The sequence below is a fragment of the Aquarana catesbeiana genome, linkage group LG02 (assembly GCF_042186555.1).
Source record: "Aquarana catesbeiana isolate 2022-GZ linkage group LG02, ASM4218655v1, whole genome shotgun sequence".
Taxonomy (NCBI): Eukaryota; Metazoa; Chordata; class Amphibia; order Anura; family Ranidae; genus Aquarana; species Aquarana catesbeiana.
The window spans coordinates 766,975,133-766,998,756 of NC_133325.1; the positions used below are offsets into that span (position 1 = coordinate 766,975,133).

Sequence of the window (23,624 nt, forward strand, 5' to 3'; positions counted from 1 at the left end):
AAATGGTGGTTGGCGGAGGAGCCCTCTAACCCGGCATCCGCTGTGGAGGCTGCGTTGCTTGGTTCCTATGCGGAGCTAAGAAATCTTATACATAGAGGGCCCCGCTCCAATCCCAAAATGACTGTGCCCATGAAAATGACCATCAAAGTATGGGATACGGTAAACACGAAGCTAGGTAAGCAAAATACGTGGTCCCCTGTGACACCACTTTGGGGTAATCCAAGGTTGAGTCATTTTCACTCTATACCAGATCCCGTCATATGGGCTAGATACGGAATAGTTACCCTGAGCGATATTGTATCGCAGGGACAACTGATAACATTTGATGAACTGAAGAGTAGAAAGGGCCTCCCAAACCAGATGTTTTTTAGATTCCTTCAGATAAGACATGCTTTTCGCTCCCAGTTTCCTGGTCCGGTGATCTTGCAGATGTCAGATTTGGAAACTGAGCTCTGCGCACCTGAAGGAACCAGACTGCTGTCGATTATGTATAATAAGCTTGCACGACTGGACACGTCTAGAATCTCACAATTGATGTCTACCTGGCAGCGTGACATTCCTGACCTGACTGATGAGGACTGGGAAGAGGGGGTGCAGCAATACTTAACTCTGACCATCTCCTCCAGGGATAGGTTTACCCAATTAAAATTTCTCCATCGGGCTTATTACTCCCCATCACATCTCGCTAAAATTTATGCAAATAGAACAGCCAGTCCTAGGTGTGATGCGGATAATGCTGATTTCTTCCATACGGTGTGGACATGCCCAAGGATAGTGGGTTTTTGGAAGATAGTTCTGGATGATATTAACTCGGTGGGCAAAATCAGGGTCCCCTACAGTCCTATTCCCCTCTTGTTGGGCATATGTGACTCTCTTGAGGCCCCCAAAAGAAAAAAAATATTCATTTTTTACACAGCAATGTATGCCAGAAAGGCGATTCTTCTTAACTGGAACCAGCCTCAACCACCCACTAAACAACTATGGCTCTCTCTCATCAATGCAGCCCTGCCGCTATATAAGCTTACATATATGGGGAGAAATTGTCCGAAGAAATTCGATAGGATATGGGCGGGTTGGGTGGAGGCCAAACACCTGACCATTGCATAGATATATTAAGTACCCTACCTTAGCCCATTGGCTACCCATACGTCCCTACTTTCTGTAATTTTGTTCCGGACATGGCCTGCCCGATACACAGCTAGTATATAACTAGGGTTGGGGGACCCCTGTCGGGCTTCCCCTCCCCCCCCGGGCCTCTCCCCCCCCCCTCAAGGGTCTTATAAGGTGACTATGATCTGGAGATTTAATAGTATACTTTCGCCAATATGTGTGACGTTGAACTGTATTATTTTCACTGTACTTATTGACTTGACATGGTATAGATAATCATTGTACATTATCTGTCTTGAGCTAATGTAACTTGTTTTTTATTTCTGTTTGTTCAGAACAAATAAATAAACTTTATGTTAAAAAAAAAAAAAAAGAATGAATTTTCTAAATTTTACTGAAGCTCGGTCATTAACAGTTCACTCCCAGGGTAACCTGTTTACCCCCATTGGGATTGAAAATGTATTTATTTGAGTGAAACTATAAATGGCGCCTAAATATCAAAAAGTACTGTATCTAATTAAATTGCAAACAAAAAGCATCAAGACACAACACTTTGCAATCTGATTGTACAATTTTCTTTAGACTTACCAACAACTGTGTAGTACAATGGCCTGTTCTATCAGATGTAAATTGAATGGAATCTTTAGGGAGGCCTAAAAACTCCACGGGTGTGTGGATGATAATTTTAGCATTTGTTTCGCATCATTTCATAAATAAGACCCAGGTTCTACAAACATTTTTTTTAAAATGTATTTTCTTGGCAGATCTGGATGAATGTCTCCACCGTGAGCTTGGTGCTTGCCCACCATCCCACGATTGTATCAATACAGAGGGTTCCTTCAGCTGCAAATCAAACTCTGCCCATCAAACTCCACCGGGACCAGGTAAGGATGTTGGACCTCATCAGGCAATGGAATGTGCAGTAACCCATAGCAGCCAATCCGGTTTCATCTTCCATCAGTTGAAAAAAGTAATAAAACAAAAGATAAAATGTGATAACTGATTGACTGTTTACTGCTATTGGCACTTTCCCAGGAGCCTCGAAATTCAAAGCACTTTCTTACACAAATCTTTACCAGCTCCCAGCTTAGACCCTTCCCTCCTGTGCCTCACTATTGGTCAGTAAGGCTAGGTAACCCATTATTATTATGGGTCCATAGTTAGCCAAGGTAGCTTGTCAAGATTTGAATAATAAAGCAAGGTGGGGCACTCTGCAAGGTGGGTGAAAATCAGGGCCTTTTTTTCTCAGAGAATAGGTGCAGGTACTCCCCCTCCTGAGTCACCCCTTGTTTCTGTCCTCTAACCACCTCCGAGCACCATCCCTTGATTCCACCCTCTACCCACCTCCCAGTACCACCCCTTTTAGATAATACAGAGCCAGGTATCATTTGTGGTGCTAAGTATGGAATTTGTTTGTGATATCAATCAAAGTAGTAAAACAGATCCCCTGCAGTCAGCAACAATAGATTCCCTCAGCAAAAATAGATTCCCTCAGCAACAATAGATTCCCTCAGCAACAGTGGACTCCCCCAGCAATACTAGAGCCTCCCCCCACCAACAATAGATTTCATAGCAGGCAGCATTATTAGACCCCTCCCTCAACAGTAGATCCCTCCTAGCAACATAAGACCCCCCTGGCGATAATAGATCCCTCAACAGCCAGCAACAATAGACCCCACAAGCAACAGTTGACCCCCCCAACAATAATAGCTCTCCACCAGCAACAATAGATTTTCCAGCAGCCAGCCTCAATAGACCTCTGCCTCAACAGTAGATCCCTCCACCAACAATTGACACACCCCAGCAGCAACAGACCTCCCCAGCAGCAAGAAATCCGCCCGTGCAACAATAGATCCCCCAGCAGCCAGCAACAATAGGCTCCCAACACCCCTTGCCATTACATACATTCAATGCTGGAGGTGCGCATTCCCCTGCTTTCCCACTAAAAAAATAGCCCTGGTGAAAATACATATAGTTAGCTATGTTCATGTGACAGGTCACATGGCCAGGACAGGAAGAACAAGCCCTCACTCCCCAGTGGGCATCCATACTGACAAATGGATCTGTAGCTGTTCTGCAAAAGGGGATTCATTGATCTACACAGCCTCTCCATGATGCCTGAAGGAGCAGAGCCTGCAGGGCCGTATTTCCGAGCGGGCACACCTGTGGGCGCAGCCCAGGGGCCCCAGATGCACATGGGGCCCCATCAGGGCCGGTCGGATCTAGGGGGAAGCTATTGGAATTGCCTCCGCTCCGATCGCCGTCACACACAGCCCCGCCTCCTCCTAACCCAGCTCCTGTGATAGACAGAATGCGGGTCCAATGCTGGGATGTGTTCTGTCTATCACAGGCGCGGGGTTAGGAGGAGGCGGGGCTGTGTGTGACGGCGAGCAGAGCGGAGGCAATTTCAGGTAAGCTGTAACAGCGTGCTATCCGCTCTGTGATCTCCGACTCTCCTCTTCCTTCCTCTTCCACAGGTAGTCTGCAATGGGGGCACAGTGAGGCTGCAAGGGGCACAGTGAGACTGCAGTGGGGGCATGGTGAGTCTGCAAGGGGCACGGTGAGGCTGCAATGGGGGCATGGTGAGGCTGCAATGTTGGGCACGGTGAGGCTGCAATGTTGGCACGGTGAGGCTGCAAGGGGCACGGTGAGGCTGCAAGGGGCACAGTTAGGCTGCAATGGGGCACAGTGAGGCTGCAATGGGGGCACTGTGAGGCTGCAATGGGGGCACAGTGAGGCTGCAATGGGGGCACAGTGAGGCTGCAAGGGGCACAGTGAGGCTGCAAGGGGCACAGTGAGGCTGCAATGGGGGCACGGTGAGGCTGCAATGTTGGCACAATGAGGCTGCAAGGGGCACAGTGAGGCAGCAATGGAGCCACAGTGAGGCTGCAATGGGGGCACAGTGAGGCTGCAATGTTGGCACGGTAAGGCTGCAATGGGGGCACAGTGAGGCTGCAATGGGGGCGCAGTGAGGCTGCAATGTTGGCACAGTGAGGCTGCAATGTAGGGCACAGTGAGGAATTCTTTGCAGTTGCTGAACTTTAATTCTTGAGAGTAGGTGCGAAAATTGGGACAGACTTGCAGGGGCCCCAGTGCATTACTTTGCCCAGGGGCCCATGATGCTGTTAAGATGGCCCTGAGTGCCTGGTGCTGGAATGCTCAGCAACCCACCTGCAGAATGTCCTGGATCCAAGAACAGGTGGCTGCCTTCAGTCAACCGCTACTTATTTCAGGGGCCCCCGACAGTCACCACATGGCCTAGACCCCATACTCACTGCGTGGTTTGCTATGGTCTTGCAATGTAGTTCTACCAATTCACCTCTAGGTGCCCACTTTTTTGTTCCTCATTCTGTCCAAGCCTGTAATTATGTCTCTAGCTACAAATCATTTTCTTCATGTCTAGGTATCACCATAGGGCCAAGTCTACTCTACCCCAATGGATCTACAAACCACAGTGCTGTATTGCCTCCTAGAACTCCTCCTCCCTGTTGTGAGTACATTTTTATAATACAAATTAGTAAAAAATGTAATTAAAAAGTAAATGTTTTTGAAAGCATACTTATCTTTTCAAATCTGCACTCCAGTGAAATCGCTGAATGAACAGAAAAAAAACCACAAAGGGACCTGTTTTACCTGTCAGAAGATTTGTGTTTCTGTTCATCCAATTCTGAGATTTACACAAATGTGCCACACAGAGCAACCCTTAAGAGACCTGAATTTTCTCTGCTGCAGTTCTGCAAAAATTGCTGGTCTTGTTCCTCCTCCAGCCTGTGACTGGACAGTGAAAAAAGAAGCGGCAAACTGATGAAATATAGGGGTTGATTTACTAAAGGCAAATAGACTGTGCACTTTGCAAAGTGCAGTTGCTGAACTTGACTTGAGAGCAGCCTCTTGCACTCCATGTGCGGCACAAGGAGCCAGTCAGTTGTGCTGCAGTGTAAGCGCCATGCTGATGAGATATAGGGGGATATAGCAGAGATAGGGGATATAGCAGAATGAGATATAGGGGTTGATTTACTAAAGACAAATAGACTGTGCAAAAGAAGATTTGTTGCACTAAACCTAGTAAAATACAAATTGTAATTTATAAAAAGCTGCTAGCACTATATTGCTGAATACAATAAAAAGATAAAGGGTTAGAGGTGCAGCGCTAATAAATGGCAATAATGAACAATGAATTCATCATACAATAATTCTAATAAATTTGTAGTAGGCAGGCTAGAACTGTATGTAGGCAGGCTAGGACGGTATACAGGCAGGCTAGGACAGTATATAGGCAGGCTAGGATGGTATACAGGGGGGGGGGGGTTGGGGGGCCTCCACGTCCATTTTGTTTGGGGCCGCCAAATTCCTTCAAACGGCCCTGCGCAGGAGTGACATCATCGCAGCTCCGGCCAATCACAGCGCCAGAGCCCGCGATACCCAGGATTAGACTTTGGTGGGATCGTGTGTAGGCAAGTCCGTTTCATCTGAACTCCGTCGGAACTCCATTGAAAAGTCCTTCGGAGTTCAGTCCGACGAGAAGTCCGCTCGTGTGTACGCGGCATCAGAACACACTAAGGGTAGCTACCTTCAGCCCACCACTACTCATTTCAGCGGCCCCCACCAGTCATAATATGGCCTGGACCCCATACTCACTGCGTGGTCTGCTACGGTCTTACAACATAGTTCCACCAATACGTCACCTCTAGGTGCCCACTTTTGATGTCAATTGGATCTTTTTTCCTCCTTATTCTGTCTAATTCTGTAATTATGTCTCTAACTATAAATCATTTTCTTCATGTCTAGGTATCAATGTAGGGCCAAGTCCATTCTACCCCAATGGATCTACGAACCACAGTGCTGTATTGCCTCCTAGAACTTCTCCTCCCTGTTGTGAGTAACTTTTTATAATACAGATCGGTAAAAAATTTAATGAAATAATAAACTTTTTTGAAAGCATGCTTATCCTTTCAAATCTGCACTGCAGTACAACTGCTACTGTAAGTGAACAGATAAAATACACATAAAAGGACCTGTTTTACCTGTCAAAGGATTTGTGTTTCTGTTCTTCCAGTTCTGAGATTTACACAGCTGTGCCACACAGCACAACCCTGTTGATTTTTCTCTGTTGCTGTTCGGTGCTGGTCTTGTCCCTCCTCCAGCCTGTGACTGGACAGTGAAAGAAGAAGCAGCTGATGAGATTATATCTCATTCTGCTCTCTGCACCTATCAGCTTGGCGCTTACACGAGGATTGAATAATGGGAGATGTAGTTTGTGAAAGAAACGTTATTATGACAGTCAATGGACTATAACCAAGGAGAGCAAGGTATAAGGAGGAGCAAAAACTTTATTTTTCTGTGCTGAATACTTGGGCGAGTTTATCTTTGCTGTAAGGAGACCAAGATGTGCACATTGCTACTTCTGTGTGCACATCAACTCACTGCAAGCCTGCGGTTGAGACAAAGACCAACACACTGTTAACCTGTGTGCTGAGGACCAAAGTCGCTTCAGGCAGATCCAGAAGTGAGCTGACTTCTGAACAGCGTGATCACTGTTGCTGTGTTACTGGGACTAGAGAGAATGCATTGCTGCCATTATTTTATCACTGCCAGAAGGGACTGAGTACTTAGGGACTGGCCATCTTATTAGTAGCCTTACTAACCGCATGCACACTTTACTGGGCCTGTGCTTATGTGCACCACCCTAAAGACTGGGCCCCAACACTAGCTGACTGAAGAACTAGCACTAAGGACTGCTCACTCAAATAGCTGTTCTACAGGAACTGTATCTATTTCCACAGTAAGAGGTGCCTCTCTGGAGAGCCTTATATTTCATCATAGTCATTCATATATAGAGTGCACTCTAAAGTGGATATAGCCTCCTGTTTACAGAGGAGTTATCACAGTATTGATTATCATTGCTGTTACTGGTTTCTAATGCCATTGCTTATTACTGATTTTGTGGAAAACCTGATTTACACTTATCTAGCTGCATAGAACTCCATTTGATGCTGCTGTAGCCTAATAATATTGTCTAATGAACTGTGATTGAGATTTACTTATCTATGTGCATACTGCTATTTACTCTAACATGTGACAATGTATTGGGTTAATTTACTGATGTTTGCTTTTTGATACTTAATCTTGTGTGCAGGATATCTATATTTGTATTCAAGGTAGCAGTGCAGGATCCATTTGCTTAACCTAATGTGTCAGAGAGGCCGAGGTTTTGCAAAGAGTCAGGAAAGTGCTTGGAGTCAAGTTAAGTGCATAGCTCCCAACTGGACCTGATTTTGAGGGACTGTCCCTAATTTGGAACAAAGTCCCTCTGTCCCTCTTTCCTCCTCATTTGTTCCTCATTTTCGTCTGGTCTATACAGTTGTATTTAAAATGCACTTTTTATCTTTCAAAACATGTTTCCCAGTGCTAAACCTTTCATCTAACTTCCTAACTATGTTGTTGGACCGGCTGTTGCACAGTCGACAAGGACTTTGTCCCATAGGGACAGAACAGTGAAAGAAGTAATGATACTTTTTCTTTACGATGATTATAGCCAATGTAGGGATCATGCCCTATATTGCTGGGACCCCGATCAAATTGTGTTGTTGCTAAACTGTAAACACCCTAAACTGATATTTACCCTTTTCCAGGCTATTCAGGTCCTCCCTAAGCTCAGTGGGTTGATTGCTTCTGCCTATTACTGTGAAGGAGGTTGCAGTAAGCAGAGTGTGAAGGGCAATTACCTTGTTATGACTACTTATCTGACTCATTCATTCCCTGAAGTCCTTGCTCAGAGGTATGGTTTGGGAAGATGATAAAGGTTGGGAACGCCTTCCCAGAGTGTTCTGTCTCCCCTGGGGGCCCTCCCTGTGGTGATGTTTGTGTGGAGTATTGCTGATTGGGCCTTGGCTCAGCCTGGAGCATGTGCTGAAGGCCCAAAGATTTAGGTTGAAGCAGGAGTGAATACCTAAAGAGTGTTGAAAAAGAGCTGGGCAGAGCTGCCGAAGAGTGTCGCAGAAGAACTAGGCAGAGCTGCCATCTGGACCTTGTAAGAAATATTTTCCCACAAACTTAGGTATCTTTGTCTGCTTATAGAGGAACAGACACCAGATGTAAGAGAAACAAGGACTGTGACTGTTCTTATAGGGCCATAGATTTTTCTGGTTGCTCTCTCACTACCAGCATCTTTTTGGAGGCCGTCCTTTAAGCGCCAGCTTCTATATCAAAACACCTGTCCTCTATTTCTGCTTTTTGGGTGTCTTGAACCTCTAAAGATTGAGACATTAGCCCACAAACCACATGGGGGACCACATCTTCCACCCAGCGGTAAGGGGGTACTACACATTATTAGTTCACCTGCAACAGTACAGTTAAGTACTGTCCATGATACTTTTTTTTTTTTTTTGGACTAAGAAGAAGAAAGTATGTAAGTTCCCCCTAGCGATAAGAGGTTATTACGCCCAGGGATTATATAGGTGGCCTTACATAGAAGATGGAGCTATCTCTATATGTTGTGTTATAATATTAAAGCCAGGTTGCTGACCAGGAACCTGGCTCTGCTCACTTGTACATTTCAGGAGGTTAAGAGCCTAAAATGGGCCCCTGCTAGCAGCACTCTTCTCACACGCACACAGGGTCCACGGCACCTTCAGTTCACTCACCAGGACAGGAGTTACACATTACGATACTTGTGAGGCCTTACTTTATTGAGGTTCCAGGTGGGTCCCTAGGCCAGGCCTTGAGATGAAGCAGAGGAGCTGTGGTGGTAACCCAGAAATCCAAGAGGAAAGTGTCTTGACCCTATGGACCATACCTATGGAAATAAAGATTCATAAGACCAGGTTATATTGTTCCAATCTTCATCTGTCCAGTTTTGTTGATCTTGTTCCCTCTGCAGCCTTATCTTTCTGTTCATGGCTGACAGAAGTGGAACCCGTCATGGTGTTCTGCTCTTGTTGCCCATTTGTCTCAAAGTTTGACCTCTTGTTCTGTCATTCTGAGATACTTCTCTGCTCAGCATAGTTCTAAATTTTGGTTATCTGAGTACCATACCCTTATTGTCTGCTTAAACCAGTTTGGTCATTTTGCTCTTCTCTCATCAACAAGGCGTTTTGATCTGCAGAACTGCCGTTTTATGGATGATTCTTGTTTTTCATCTCATTCACCCCCCAGAAAACTCTAGAGACTGCTGTGCGTGACAATCCTAGAAGATCAACAGTTATAGAAATACTCCATCCAGCCTATCTGTCGCCAACAATCCTGCCATGGTCATGACTACTCACCTATTATTTTTGTAAGGCTGCGCTTTATTAATTGAATCCCCTAAAAGTTGGTTTTGAAAGTCGATTTTCTTGTTCCGCTTTACAGTATATCTACCTATGGTACTCACCTGGATATTAGACAGTGAATAAGCATCATTACACCACTAATTCATAGTCCAATGGACTAACAGGTGACAGATGAAACTGCAAAGCTAAAATAGGCCCACGTGTCATCTGCTGGCTCAGGTGCATCAGGTGTGTAAATCACAAGACTGACTAAAATTAATAAAAAATTATTTATTTATTACAGGTATTTACATATTGTCGACAATTTACAAAGTGCTTTGCATACAAATCATTGGCCAGGTAAAAGGGGTCATGTCTATGTACATTTTTATGGTGTAACTATTGTTTGCTTCATGCACATGGATGTTTGCAGGCGCAAATGTCCTCTAGTGTAAAATTTCCAGTGTTTTCCCGTGGGAGCCACAGGTGGTACATATAGCCAGCTATGGAAATGAGGTTGTACACACTTGTACCCCTGTAATTGCAGATGCTTTTTTGCATGTATGAAGCATTCCCTGAATGTGAAACTTCAGCATTTAGCAAATACATCATACGTGCTGTATCGAAACACACTCCACTTGAGTGCTTTGGTTATATACCTCTTCTTCCAGTCTGAATATAGAGATCAGATATTCCAACCGCTGACAACCAAGAACTAGACAGTACTCGTTTTGGCTGCTGAATACTAACTGTTTATTTGAACACAGGCACACAGAAATATTCAAATTTCTCCTCAGTAGACTGTCCAATCAGCAGGGAGAGCTGTTGGAGGAATTACCCCCCCCCTCCCCTCTTGCAGCTAATCTCCATAGACATATACATGCCATAATAGGTTGCTCCCAAGGCAGACAGACACAATAGAACAATGGAATACAGCCACATCCCAAATGACCCAACAGAGAGCACACCATAGTATGAGACAATATACAATATATATATAGATATATATAGATATATCTATATATATCTATATAGATATATATCTATATATATCTATATAGATATATATAGATATATATCTATATAGATATATATAGATATATATAGATAGATAGATATAGATATAACATTCCAGTGTGGTTGTACAGTGAGTCCGATTAGTACAGATCAGACTGGGGTTCTCGGTCACCCTGTGCCCCTAATAGACACAGGGTAACTTAGATATAGGAGGTGTATGGGCAGCTAAAACAAGGGTTTCCCAACCTCTCCAAGAGATTCTGGGTTCCATGGGCCCCCCCGCCCAAAGTGACTCCTGTCACATGTGCATACACCACATTTGCGCCTGCAATCATCGCCTTACAGTCAGTCCTTTGAATTGCATACTCTGACTCTTTGCGCTCTTTTCTTCTTTCATTGCAGACTGCTCCACTTTTCTTAATCACAGCGTCAGTAATGTAACTACTAGCGGATTTCACATTAGGTGGAGCACTGACTGTCCTGATAACCACATTTATAACATACAGATAACATCTTCAAAGGAGATTCACAGGAACAACAATGTATCCGGGACATCTCTGAATATAAGTGGCCTGAATTATGGGGAACTATACACTGTGCAGGTCACATTCCACGCCTGTTCTGGAGAGACACAGCTATGGGAGGAGAAAGTGAAAACAGGTAAGTGGCATCATGCGTGGGATATTCATCATATCATTCAGGCCGCATTCACATTGCAGCATTGACAGCATTGATACTCTTCTGTGCCCGTCATTTAAAAGGAAAAATTCACCTTTTGGAACATGCTACACGTTCCACCCGTATTTAGGGTGGAACATTTAGCAGGTACCAGCTCCTGCCGCCTGCCCCGATTCTCCCCACACCTGTTGTCACAATTCACAAACAGCACAGCCGCATAGGCAGAGCACTCTATATCTAATTCAGTTTCCTGTGAATGAATGAACTACAAGTACCGTCATCCACTGCGGGAGACGGTTCTGAATGAACTGCGAGAACGCTGATAGGGTTGCCACTTTTTCTTCAAGCCAGACCCAAACACTTTATCGGCACACAGTACATTTTTTTTATTTTTAATATACACTATAGGATTGTAACAGACCTGGGACACCTTTGAGCACCCCAAAGAGAATAGTAATGCAGTGTGTATAGTGCCCCCTCACCCTCCTGTAAGGCCCTGTTCTGAGACACATTCCTGTCTGAATATTGTGTCAGGGTATCAAGTGGACTGAAACCGGCACACATGATTCGAAACCCGAACTGTCCGGACGGGTGGCAACCCTGGATGCTGATGATCATGTGGTTCATTCAAAACCCTGCAGCTTTCAAACTGACAGAATTATTATTATTATTATACGGGATTTATATAGCGCCAACAGTTTGCGCAGAGCTTGGGGGCAAAACGTGGGGGCAGACAGTACACTTACAATGCAAATAAATACAGGAGGGATCAGAGGGCCCTTCTCCTTCGAGCTTCCAATCTAGAAGGGGAGGTCAAGTGGAACAAAAGGTAATAACTGTGGGGGATGAGCTGATTTAGAAAATGAAAATACAGTTGTTAGGTGTGGGTAGGATAGGCTTCTCTGGAGGTATGGAGGTATGAGCTGAAAGCTGCAGGGCTTGTCTGCAGAAGTCTGACATTGCACCTCTGATCACCGATGCAATGCTTTCCAGGCTCCTGCAGGGAAAAATAATAAATGCACATTTTTTTCTGCAAAAATAAATGCATTTATTATTTTTTCTAAATAGGTGAACTTATCCTTAACCACTTAAGGACCGAGCCTCTTTCTGAGATTTGATGTTTACAAGTTAAAAACAGGTTTTTTTGCTCGAAAATTACCGTATTTATTGGCGTATAACACGCGCCCCAAGTTTAGGAGGGAATTTTAAGGAAAAAAAACTTTTAGGAGGGAAGTTTAAGGAAAAAAAACTTACATTAAAATGCCCATCAATGCAGCCTTATCTGTCCATCTGCAGCCTTTTCAGAGTCTGTGCAGCCTTGCCCCAGTGCAGTCTTGTCAGTGCAGCCTTGTCAGTGCAGTCTTGTCAGTGCAGCCTTGTCAGTGCAGCCTTGTCAGTGCAGCCTTGCCCCATGACTGTGAGCGGCGCCGAGAACACTCGGGTATGTGTATCTCGGCTCTGACAAGAGCCGAGATACACATACCCGAGTGTTCTCGGCTTTTGTCGGCGCCGCTCACAGTCACGCCCAGTCCCGCCCTATGATGGACATGACACAGGTCCAAGGGCAGGACTGGGCGTGACGGCGGCGCCGAAAAAATAAAATGGTATGTGTATCTCAGCTCCGACGTATCCCTGCAGTCTCGGCGCCATATTTGAATCTACCCACGGCTGTGTATGTCGGCGGCGACCGCGGCAATTGCCGCGATCGCTCCGATGACACAAAATCGGCGGGGATCGGCCTATAACACGCACCCACGATTTTCCCCTGATTTTCAGGGGAAAAAAGTGCGTGTTATATGCCGATAAATACGGTACTTAGAACCCCCAAACATTATACATTTTTTTTTCTAACACCCTAGAGAATAAAATGGCAGTCCTTGCAATACTTTTTGTCACACCGTATTTGCACAGCGGTCTTACAAGCGCACTTTTTTTGGAAAAAATACACTTTTTTGAATTAAAAAATAAGACAACAGTAAAGTTACCCCCTTTTTTTTTTATACTATGAAAGATAATATTACGGCGAGTAAATTGATAGCCAACATGTCACACTTCAAAATTGCGCCCGCTCGTGGAATGGCGACAAACTTTTAGCCTTAAAAATCTCCACAGGCGACGTTTAAAAAATTCTAAAGGTTGCATGTTTTAAGTTACAGAGGAGGTCTAGGGCTATAATTATTGCTATCGCACTACCAATCGCGGCGATATCTCACATGTGTGGTTTGACCACCGTTTTCATATGCGGGCGCTACTCACGTATGCGTTCGCTTCTGCACACGAGCTCGGCAGGACGGGGCGCGCTTAAAAAAAAAATTTTCTTATTTATTTCACCTTTTATTTTTTATTTTTACGTTGTTCTTTTAAAAAAAAATTGTGTCACTTTTATTCCTATTACAAGGAATGTAAACATCCCTTGTAATAGAAAAAAAAACATGACAGGACCTCTTAAATATGAGATCTGGGGTCAAAAAGACCTCAGCTCTCATATTTACACTAAAATGCAATAAAAAAAAAAAGGCCCTATGGGCGGAAGTGACATTTTGACGTCGCTTCCGCCCTGCAATGTTATGGAGACGGGTGGAGGCCATCTTCCCCCTCACTCGTCTCCATGCCACTGACGTGAGAGGATCTGATCGCCTCCGCCACTGCCGGAGGCTCCGGTAATCGGCCGAGGGCACCGGAGTGCAGTGGGATGGGGCCCCTCTCCCGCCGCCGATAAAAGTGTTCTCACGGCGAATCCGCTGCAGAGACCACTATTATCGGAAACCGGACGAAGAAGAGGATAGCGGGGTTATGGCAGCTAGCTGCTACCATAACAACGATATCCCTCTTCAAAGTTTATTTATTTCAGGTACTTATATAGCGCCGTCAATTTACGCAGCGCTTTACATATACATTGTACATTCACATCAGTCCCTACCCTCAAGGAGCTTACACTCTAAGGTCCCTAACTCACATTCATACATACTAGGGACAATTTAGACAGGATCCAATTAACCTACCAGCATGTCTTCGGAGTGTGGGAGGAAACTGGAGTACCCGGAGGAAACCCACACAGGCACAGGGAGAACATGCAGACTCCAAGCAGGTAGTGTCGTGGTTGGGATTCGAAACAGCGACCCTTTTTACTGCTAGGCGAAAGTGCTATCCAGTACACTAAGTTAGGAAGTATATCGGCGTGCGGCGGTCCGGAAGTGGTTAAAGAGCTCTCTCACCCCAGCTGTGTTGGGTTAACCAAGCAGTTCCAATGCAAGAACAAGACAATTTAATTTGCCTTCTGTTCTAGGGCTTTAGTTCACACCAATGAGCTGTGTTGTTGTGCGATGAGAAAATAATAATAATGTTGCATTCTTGCAGAGCATGTTCCAGTGCGCTGTAATACATCATAATCTGCTGCAATGCATAACAGGTACATGCAACAGTGGAAAAACTAGCTAACTGCAGGTATGGATATATTTGCATAGTTACATTGTTCCAGCTTGAAAAACTGTAATTATGCATATACCACGCCTGTGGGATCCCCGAGAATCGCCATAGTAGTCTCCACTACTCCAGTGATTGTCGCTGTCTTCTGGGTCTTGTGTATAGTAGCTACAGTGGGTTACCCACTCAGCACAGGTGCCAATCACAGAATGCAGAATGCCCTGCTTTTTTTTCATAATCAATGCAAAGTATTCCCTGATTGGATGAGGTGAAGAGTCGGGACAGTGATGTCATGAATGATCTGCCCCTGGTCCAATCAGAGAATGCTTTGCATTTATTGAACAAAAATGCAAGGCGTTCTGTAATCACACCCCGGTGAGCTGGTGAGCTGTAATTTCTATGCACCACTCGCCACAGAATCCCAAAGAGAGCGGCAATAACTGTAGCATCAGAGACTACTAGACTGATTCTCTGCTTCCGCAGGGATCCCACGGATATGAAATATACATACTTTTATTTTTCCAGGCTGGACCAATGTAAACTAAAAAAATCCATACCTTGAATTAAGCTTTAACAATGCAGAGCATGTGCATAACCAATACCAGAGCAGAGCAGAGCATGTGCACAACAAATACCAGCGTTCACGCACCTGTTGATGTGAATGAGCCCCTAATAGCATTTCAACGCAGCTTTGTTGCAGCGCACTACAAGGCAGGGTAACCTTCACATATACACACACGCAGTGATCATTTTCTACCACTAGATGTCAGTATAATACTTCCTGACCTTTCCCTAGTTCTGCCTTGCATTTAATGCAAGAACAGCAGTTGTAGTGAGCGGATAGGGATCATGATCTTTCAGCATTTAGCAAGGCATTTAAAGGAGTACTCCAGGCATAAACACAAAATTCTGTAACAAACAGGCAATTTGAATAGTTATTACCTGCCAGCTTTATCCTTTTGGATGCCACTTTTTTCCCCACAACTTTGCTTGCTCCATGTCTGCGGGAATGTTGTTGACATTCATGAATGGGTGAACCAGTTGTCAGGCGATGTTCCTTAGAAATGTCTAGTAGCCAATCAGCGTACTTCCCAGTCATTGTTATAGCCAAAGTGAACACAACACAGAAGTTGCTTGCGTATCTAGCCCAACCCTCTATACTCCTAGATATAATCTATGGGACCACAAGAAAGCCCTTTTTTGTCCTGTAAAAGTTGGGTATAAAAAAAAAAAAAAAAAAAGATCACCCCCCCTTCCCCACCCCCAAAATACAACAACAACAAAATATAGAGTAGTAAATGGAATAGTGCTGCTCCAGGTCAGTCCGCCGCCACAATCCCATGCACACTTCCCGTTTGGGTGCAAGCTCAGTTTATCACACTGGACATAATGTAAGCATCGAAACCTTAACAGCTGCGCTCCAAATAGAATCCATCTTTATTGTAGCATAAAAAGCAATATAATGCAGTAAAAAGACACTGTGGGGAATGAGAAAAAAGTCAACATGTTTCGTGCTGTATCAGCACTTAATCATGACTCCAATTGGAGTCATGATTAAACTCTGATATAGCATGAAACACATTGACATTTTTCCATTCCACACAGTGTCTTTTTACTGTACTATGTTGCTTTTTATGCTACAATAACGATGGATTCTATTTAGGGTGCAGCTGTCTGGATTTTGGTGCTTACGAAAAAAAAAAAAAGAGGTCGTACAAACTGTTTCCCTGTACTGGTTATTATCTGCAACATCTGAATTGCTTTGCTGAAAATTACAGAGGGACAAATACTGAATGGAACTCTGAAGATCGAAAACTGGAACCTCACGGGACCCCTGCAGAATCCAAATTCTTCAGAGTATGCGGAGTTTGTGAAGACATTCACCTCAGAGGTAAGATCTTATGCTTGTCATGTTCACCCATTCACAGCACAGCGTAAAGATGTCCCCTTTGGGAAATTTGATCCTGAGTCCTGCCATGTACCAGATACAGAGAAGATTGACACCACCCCTGGAAAAGGTCAAAGATGCAGAGAGATGACCCCAAAGTAAAAAGAATTATTTTACGAAAAGAGTACATAGTGATATTACATAGGCGGTAAGGTTGAAAAAAGACACCAGTCCATCCAATTCAACCTGTGGTGTGTGAGTGAGCTTGTTTTTATGTCAGTAGTAAATTGTATATCCCTGTATGTTGTGATAGTTAAGGTGCCCATCTAATAGTTTTTTTGAAACTATTGATGCTCCCTGCTGATACCACTGCTTGTGGAAGAGAATTCCACATCCTTACAGCTCTTACAGTAAAGAACCCTCTACCAGTGGCGGCTGGTGCTTCATCGATCCGGGGGGGAAGTGACAGACAGGCCTGACCACAGACACCCCCCTCGTCGCTCTAGCTCGCCACCCCAAACTATCTCTTCCCCCCCATCGGTTGAGCATACCACTGCACACACCATATCCCCCACGGTCGCCAGCTCGCTCGCTCGCCCGCCCTCTGTCCCACCAGGCCCCCCGACAGCCCTGCACTTACTCCATGCAGGTCATGGCTGTGGTGGCAGCTTCCCCCCTCCATTTCCTTCTGCGTGTCCTGGCGGCCGCTTCTCCTCCCGGCCAAACGCGTCTTTGGACTCCCGGTCCATCGGGTCTTAGGACTCCCAGCCAATGAGGTCCCACTTTCTGATTGGCCAGGGGGAGAAACAGAAAGACATTAGCGAATATTAATTTGCTAAAGTCACACAACTGGGTGGGCTCAGTGCTCTGCGCCCCGAGACCACCCTTTTTTGAAGCCAATTAGAGCCTCAGGTTTTAATCATGTGCTTAAAAAAAAAAAAATCCATTGAAATCCATGCGTCCGGCACCCTACATGTAGATTAGGGGCTGAACGCATGGATGGGGGGTGGGGGGGGGGGGGGGCGGCGCCCATGCTACCCTCTACACAGTTTAAGGTTAAACCGCTTCTCTACCAATTTCAGTGAATGGCTGAATGTCTTTATAAATTCCCTTTCACTGAAAAGTTTGTTCCCTATGCTAGGGTCATCAGTGCGGTATTTGTACATTGGTTTCATATCCCCTCTCAAGCTTCTCTTCTCCAGGGAGAATAAATTCAATGCTTGCAGTCTTTCCCCATAGCTGAGTTCCTCAAGTCCTTTTGCTAGCATTGTTGCCCTTCTCTGGACTCTCTCCAGTTCCAGCACATCCTTCCTGAGGACTGGTGTCCAGAACTGGATGGCATACTCCAGGTGCGGCCGGACCAGAGTCTTGTAGAGTGGGAGAATTATTGTTTTATCTCTGGAGTGAATCCTCTTTTTAATGCATGCCACTATTCTGTTGGCTTTGCTTGCAGGTCCTTTTCCATCCTAGATTCCCCCAGAGGTTCTCCCCCTAGTTAGTAACTTGCGTTTGTATTTTTAGCCCCCAAGTGCATTACTTTACATTTTTCAACATTAAACCTCATTTGCCACGTGGTTGCCCAACCCATTATTTTATTTAAGTCTACATAAGGTTTACACATCCCGCTCAGCAGTTATTGCCCTACTTAGCTTTGTGTCGTCCGCAAATATTGAGATTGAGCTGTTTATCCCATTCTGTATATACTTTATGAATAAATTAAACAGAATTGGTCCCAGGACAGATCATTGGGGGACCCCACTTACCACACCAGACCATTCTGAGTAATCGCTATTTATCACCACCCTTTGGACACGCCCCTGTAGCCAATTTTTTTAATCCAGGTACTCACCCTATGGTCCGTGCCAACAGACCTTAGTTTGTAAAGTAAACATTTGTGGGGAACTGTATCAAATGCCTTTGCAAAATCCAGATACACCACGTCTACGGGCCTTCCTTTATCTAGATGGCAGCTCACTTCTTCATTGAATGATAATAGATTGGTCTTGCGAGAACGATTCTTCATGAATCCATGATGACTACTACTAATGGTAATGTTTTCATTTCTAAAACCTTGGCTATAGTCCCTTATCAGCTTGCAGACTATTGATGTTAGGCTGACTGGCCTGTTGTTCCCAGAGTCTGGCCTGTTGTTCCCAGAGATATATCTCGGCCCCACTTACCGACCGGCCACTATATATATACGTCATTACTTTGAAGATGGATATCTCAGTAACGGCAGCAGCTGCTGCCACAACCGAGGTATCCATCTTTAGGGCCGGCGGTTCTGTACACGATAATGGTGATCTCTGCGGCGCGTTCGCCAGGAGATCACTGTTATCAGCGGCGGAAGAGATGCCTCCCCCCCTCCCGCCGCTCTCTAGCGCCCTACGCCGATTACCGGAGCCGTCGGTAGCGGCGGAGGCGATCGGGACCTGTCACTTCCTCAGTATGGAGACGAATGAGGCTAAGATGGCCCCCACCCGTCTCCATACCATAGGAAGGCTGAAGCGACGTCAAAATGTGACTTCCGCCCATAGCTCTTAATGGGCCAATTTGACCCCAGATCTCATATTTAAGAGGACCTGTCATGCTTTTTTCTATTACAAGGGATGTTTACATTCCTTGTAATAGGAATAAAAGTGATCCAAATGTTTTTTTTTTTTTTTAAAACAGTGAAAAAATAAATAAAATAAAGTAAAATAAATAAGAAAAAAACATTTTTTTTTAAAGCGCCCTGTCCTGACGAGCTCGTGCGCAGAAGCGAACGCATACGTGAGTAGCGCCCGCATATGAAAATGGTGGTCAAACCACACATTTGAGGTGTCGCCGTGACCAGTAGAGTGAGAGCAATAATTCTAGCCCTAGACCTCCTCTGTAACGCAAAACATGCAACCTGTAGAATTTTTTAAACGTCGCCTATAGAGATTTTTAAGGGTAAAAGTTTGACGCCATTCCACGAGCGGGCGCAATTTTGAAGCGTGACATGTTGGGTATCAATTTACTGCGTAACATTATATTTCACAGTATTAAAAAAAAATTGGGCTAACTTTACTGTTTACTTATTTTTTTATTCAAAAAAGTGAATTTTTTCCCAAAAAAGTGCGCTTATAAGACCGCTGCGCAAATACGGTGCAAAAACAAGTATTGCAATGACCGCCATTTTATTCTCTAGGGTGTTAGAAAAAAAACAATATATAATGTTTGGGGGTTCTAAGTAATTTTCTAGCATTGTTTTCTAGCATGTTTTAAACATGTAAACACCTAAAATCCAAAACGAGGCTGGTCTTTAAGTGGTTAACCACTTGCTGCCCGCCATATAGCAAAATGACGGCGGCAAAGTGGTTTCAATATCCTGACTGGATATGATGATATGATGTGATCAGGATATTGAGCCGCTGCGCGCCCCCGGGGGCGAGCATCGCGGCGATCGTTGTTGCAGTGTGTCAATCTGACACACCACAACTTTATCTAGGTAAAGAGTCTCTGATGTGATCAGCCGCGTCCAATCACGGCTGATCACGATGTAAATAGGAAGAGCCGGTGATCGGCTTTTTCTCACTCGCGTCTGACAGACACGAGTAGAGGAGAGCCGATCGGCTGCTCTCCTGACAGGGGGGGCCTGTGCTGATCGTTTATCAGCACAGCCCCCCCTCGGATCCTGCCCAGGACCACCAGGGAAGCCGCCCAGGACCACCAGGATGGCCACCACACTGGACCACCAGGTATGCCCCCAGACCCCCACGGAAATACCAATCTGTGCCCAGGCAGCTGCCAGTCAGTGCCCACTCCAATGCCTACCACTGCCAGTGCCACCAAGGATGCCTATCAGTGCCGCGTATCAGTGCCCATCAGTGCTGCCTATTAGTGCCCATCAGTGCCGCCTATCAGTGCCACCCTAGCAGTGCCCAGCAGTGCCGCCTTTCAGTGCCCATTAGTGTCGTCTATCAGTGCCCATCAGTGCCAACCAGTGCCACCCATGAGTGCCATCAGTGCCGCCTATCATGCCCATCAGTGCTGCATATCAGTGCCACCCATCAGTGCCGCCTACCAGTGCCCATCAGTGCTGCCTACCAGTGCCCATCGTCAGTGCCCGTCAGTGCCCACTCATTGGTGCCACCTCATCGGTACAGCCGTATCAGTGCCTGTCAGTGCCGCCTTATCAGTGCCGATCAGTGAAAGAGAAAACTTACTTATTTACAAATTTTTTTAACAGAAACAAAAGCAAAACTGTTATTTTTTTCAAAATGTTCGGTCTTTTTTATTTGTTTAGCAAAAAATAAAAACTGCAAAGGTGATCAAATACCACCAAAAGAAAGCTCTATTTGTGGGAACAAAATGATAAAAATTTAGTTTGGGTACAGTGTAGCATGACCGCGCAATTGTCATTCAAACTGCGACAGCGCTGAAAACTGAAAATTGGTCTGGGCAGGAAGGTGTATAAGTATTGAAGTGGTTAAATAATGGTACCACGTTGGCTTTTCTTCAATCAGCTGGTACCATTCCAGTCAGTAAACTGTCCATAAAAATTAGGAACAATGGTCAGCCTATAACCTGACTGAGTTCCTTAAGGACCCTCGGGTGTAAGCCATCTGGTCCCGGTGACTTATTTATGTTAAGTTTTTGAAGTCTATTTCTGATTCTGTCTTCTGTTAGCCATGAGGGTGCTTTCTGTGACGTGTTAATAACATTACAGTCTTGGTTACTGTATCCCCCCATTTCCTTTGTGAAGACTGAGGAGAAGAATACATTCAAAACCTTTGCCTTCTCCTTGTCTTTTGTAACCACGTTCCCATCAATATCCTGTATGGGGCCAATATGTTCTGGCCTCCCTTTCATACTGTTTATATATTTAAAGAATTTCTTGTTTCTTTTTTTTACTCTCCTTCGCTATGTGCCTTTCATGATCTATTTTAGCTTCTCAGATTGCGCTTTTACAATTCCTATTTGCATTCTTTGTATTGCTAAAATGCTGACAATGCCCCCGCAGCCTTATATATTTTTGAAGGCCTTTTCTTTTGCTTTTATATGCATTTTTACGTTAGAGTTTAGTCACCCAGGATTAATTTGAGCTCTTTTAAACTTATTTCCCGTGGAATGCACTGGCCATACCTTTTTTTTTAGTATGCTCTTAAAGCACTCCCATTTTTCCTCCGTGTTCATAGTTCCTTTTAACCCATTTAATATCATAGTTGATACTTAGAACAGACTTCCACTTCTATCAGTTAGTGCTCATTCAGATGTGTGACTATAAATGCCTCTGAAAAGCAACCCACTGCGGCATTTGACAGGTGATGAGGAGCCTTCTTCCTCACTGCCTGTTTCAACCCTGAAAATGCAGACCCTCCATGCTGTAATGCACACATTTACGGAGCAATTACCCCATTCACTGCATTGGGTCACTTTTAGCGGCAGTACCACCCATTTAATGCAACATGCTGTGTGCCCTGAGTAGCTATATCTCCTTGTTCAGGTGGAGGGTTGTGGGCAGTAAGGCTTTGTTCAGATTGGCACTGGCACCTGTACTACATGCAGGCTGTCTTGGTTTACATTCTCCCTGAGATGCATGCAGCCAACCAATAGAGGTGGATGAAGGTGCAGCAGCCGCATGGACACATCCCCATGTCAAAATTTGACAGCCACGCAGGAGTGGGTGCATGGACCCAAACGCAGAAGGTGTGCTGTGTCCATGCATCTGCATCTGCTCAAGGTGTATGCAGGCAAAAAAACAAAGGCAGCCAAACTGATCATTGCTGGCAATGCCAGGAGGAACGGGGAACCATGATGCATATGTTTTGGCCCTGCCCCAAACTTGATCTTTTCTGGAGAGAGGTTCAGAGAATTGTCCAAAAATTTACGGATCATGAGGTACCGGATGACCCAGCCTTTTTTTTCGTTCCTGTCTCAGACGTTTCAGGCTAAAATTTACAAGAGATCAGTAGTTCACCATCTCCTTAAGGCCACCGAATTGTTCATTTCTCTTACCTGGAAATGCCCGCAACCACCGACCATTGGTCTTTGGCTTAACTGGGTAGAAGAGATCAACAAGATGGAAGATCTGGTGTTTACAGGACAGCATAAATGTGAACAATATTCCAAAACCTGGATACTGTGGAATATGTTTCCATATACAAAGTCACGCTAACAATTAACAATCATTAGTATAAAAACATAATGAGAAATATATAACACGTGCTAAAATAAGTCCAAGCATAGAATCCAAAGGGATGCTAGGAAAATTGATAAGGTAAAGTCCTCCTCATACAGTGCCTTGCAAACGTATTCACCCCCCTTGGCATTTTTCGTGTTTTGTTGCCTCACAACCTGGAATTAACATGGATTGTTTGAGGATTTGCATCATTTAATTTACAGAACATGCCCACAACTTTGTAGATGTGTTTTTTTTATTGTGAAGCTACCAACAAATAGGACAAAATAACAGAAAAAGTCAATGTGCATAACTATTCATCCCCCTAAAGTCAATACTTTGTAGAGCCACCTTTTGCGGCTATCACAATTCCAAGTCCCTTTCATAAGTCACTATGAGCTTGCCACATCTTACCACTGGGATTTTTGCCCATTCCTCCTTGCAAAACTCCTCCAGCTCCTTCAAGTTGGATGGTTTGCGCTTGTGAACAGCAATCTTTAAGTCTGACCACAGATTTTCTATTGGATTGAGGTCTGGACTTTGACTAGGCCATTCCAACACATTTACATGTTTCCCTTAAACCACTCAAGTGTTGCATTAACAGTGTGTTTGCGGTCATTGTCCTGCTGGAAGGTGAACCTCCATCCTAGCCTCAAATCACGGACAGAGTGGTACAGGTTTTGCTCAAGAATATCCCTGTATTTAGCACCATCCATCTTTCCCTCAACTCTGACCAGTTTCCCAGTCCGACTGCTGAAAAACATCCCCACAGCATGATGCTGCCACCACCATATTTCACGGTGGGGATGTTTTTTTTTGGGTGATGTGATGTGTTGGGTTTGCACCAGACATAGCATTTTCTTTGATGGCCAAAAAGTTCAGTTTTAGTCTCAACAGACCAGAGCACCTTCCTCCATACATTTTGGGAGTCTCCCACATGCCTTTTCATAAAAACTCAAAACGTGCCATTTTGTTTTTGGCTGAAAGTAATGACTTTATTTTGGCCACTCTGCCATAAAGCCCAACTCTATGGAGCGTATGGCTTTTTGTCGTCCTATGTACAGATACTCCAGTCACTGGTGTAGCTCCTCCAGGGTTACCTTAGGTCTCTGTG

The 23,624-nt window shown here is 44.7% G+C and overlaps 1 protein-coding gene across 1 annotated transcript in view; it reads left to right on the plus strand.

The window, feature by feature from the left end:
* UMODL1 (uromodulin like 1) overlaps positions 1–23,624 on the plus strand; it is a 95,426-nt gene that overhangs the window by 32,173 nt on the left and 39,629 nt on the right. Inside the window, exons 6-10 of the mRNA XM_073617268.1 lie at positions 1,875–1,994; positions 4,514–4,600; positions 5,899–5,985; positions 10,779–11,036; positions 16,256–16,368. Of these exons, the coding sequence (XP_073473369.1) occupies positions 1,875–1,994; positions 4,514–4,600; positions 5,899–5,985; positions 10,779–11,036; positions 16,256–16,368 (665 nt within the window). The remainder of the gene's footprint in view (positions 1–1,874; positions 1,995–4,513; positions 4,601–5,898; positions 5,986–10,778; positions 11,037–16,255; positions 16,369–23,624) is intronic.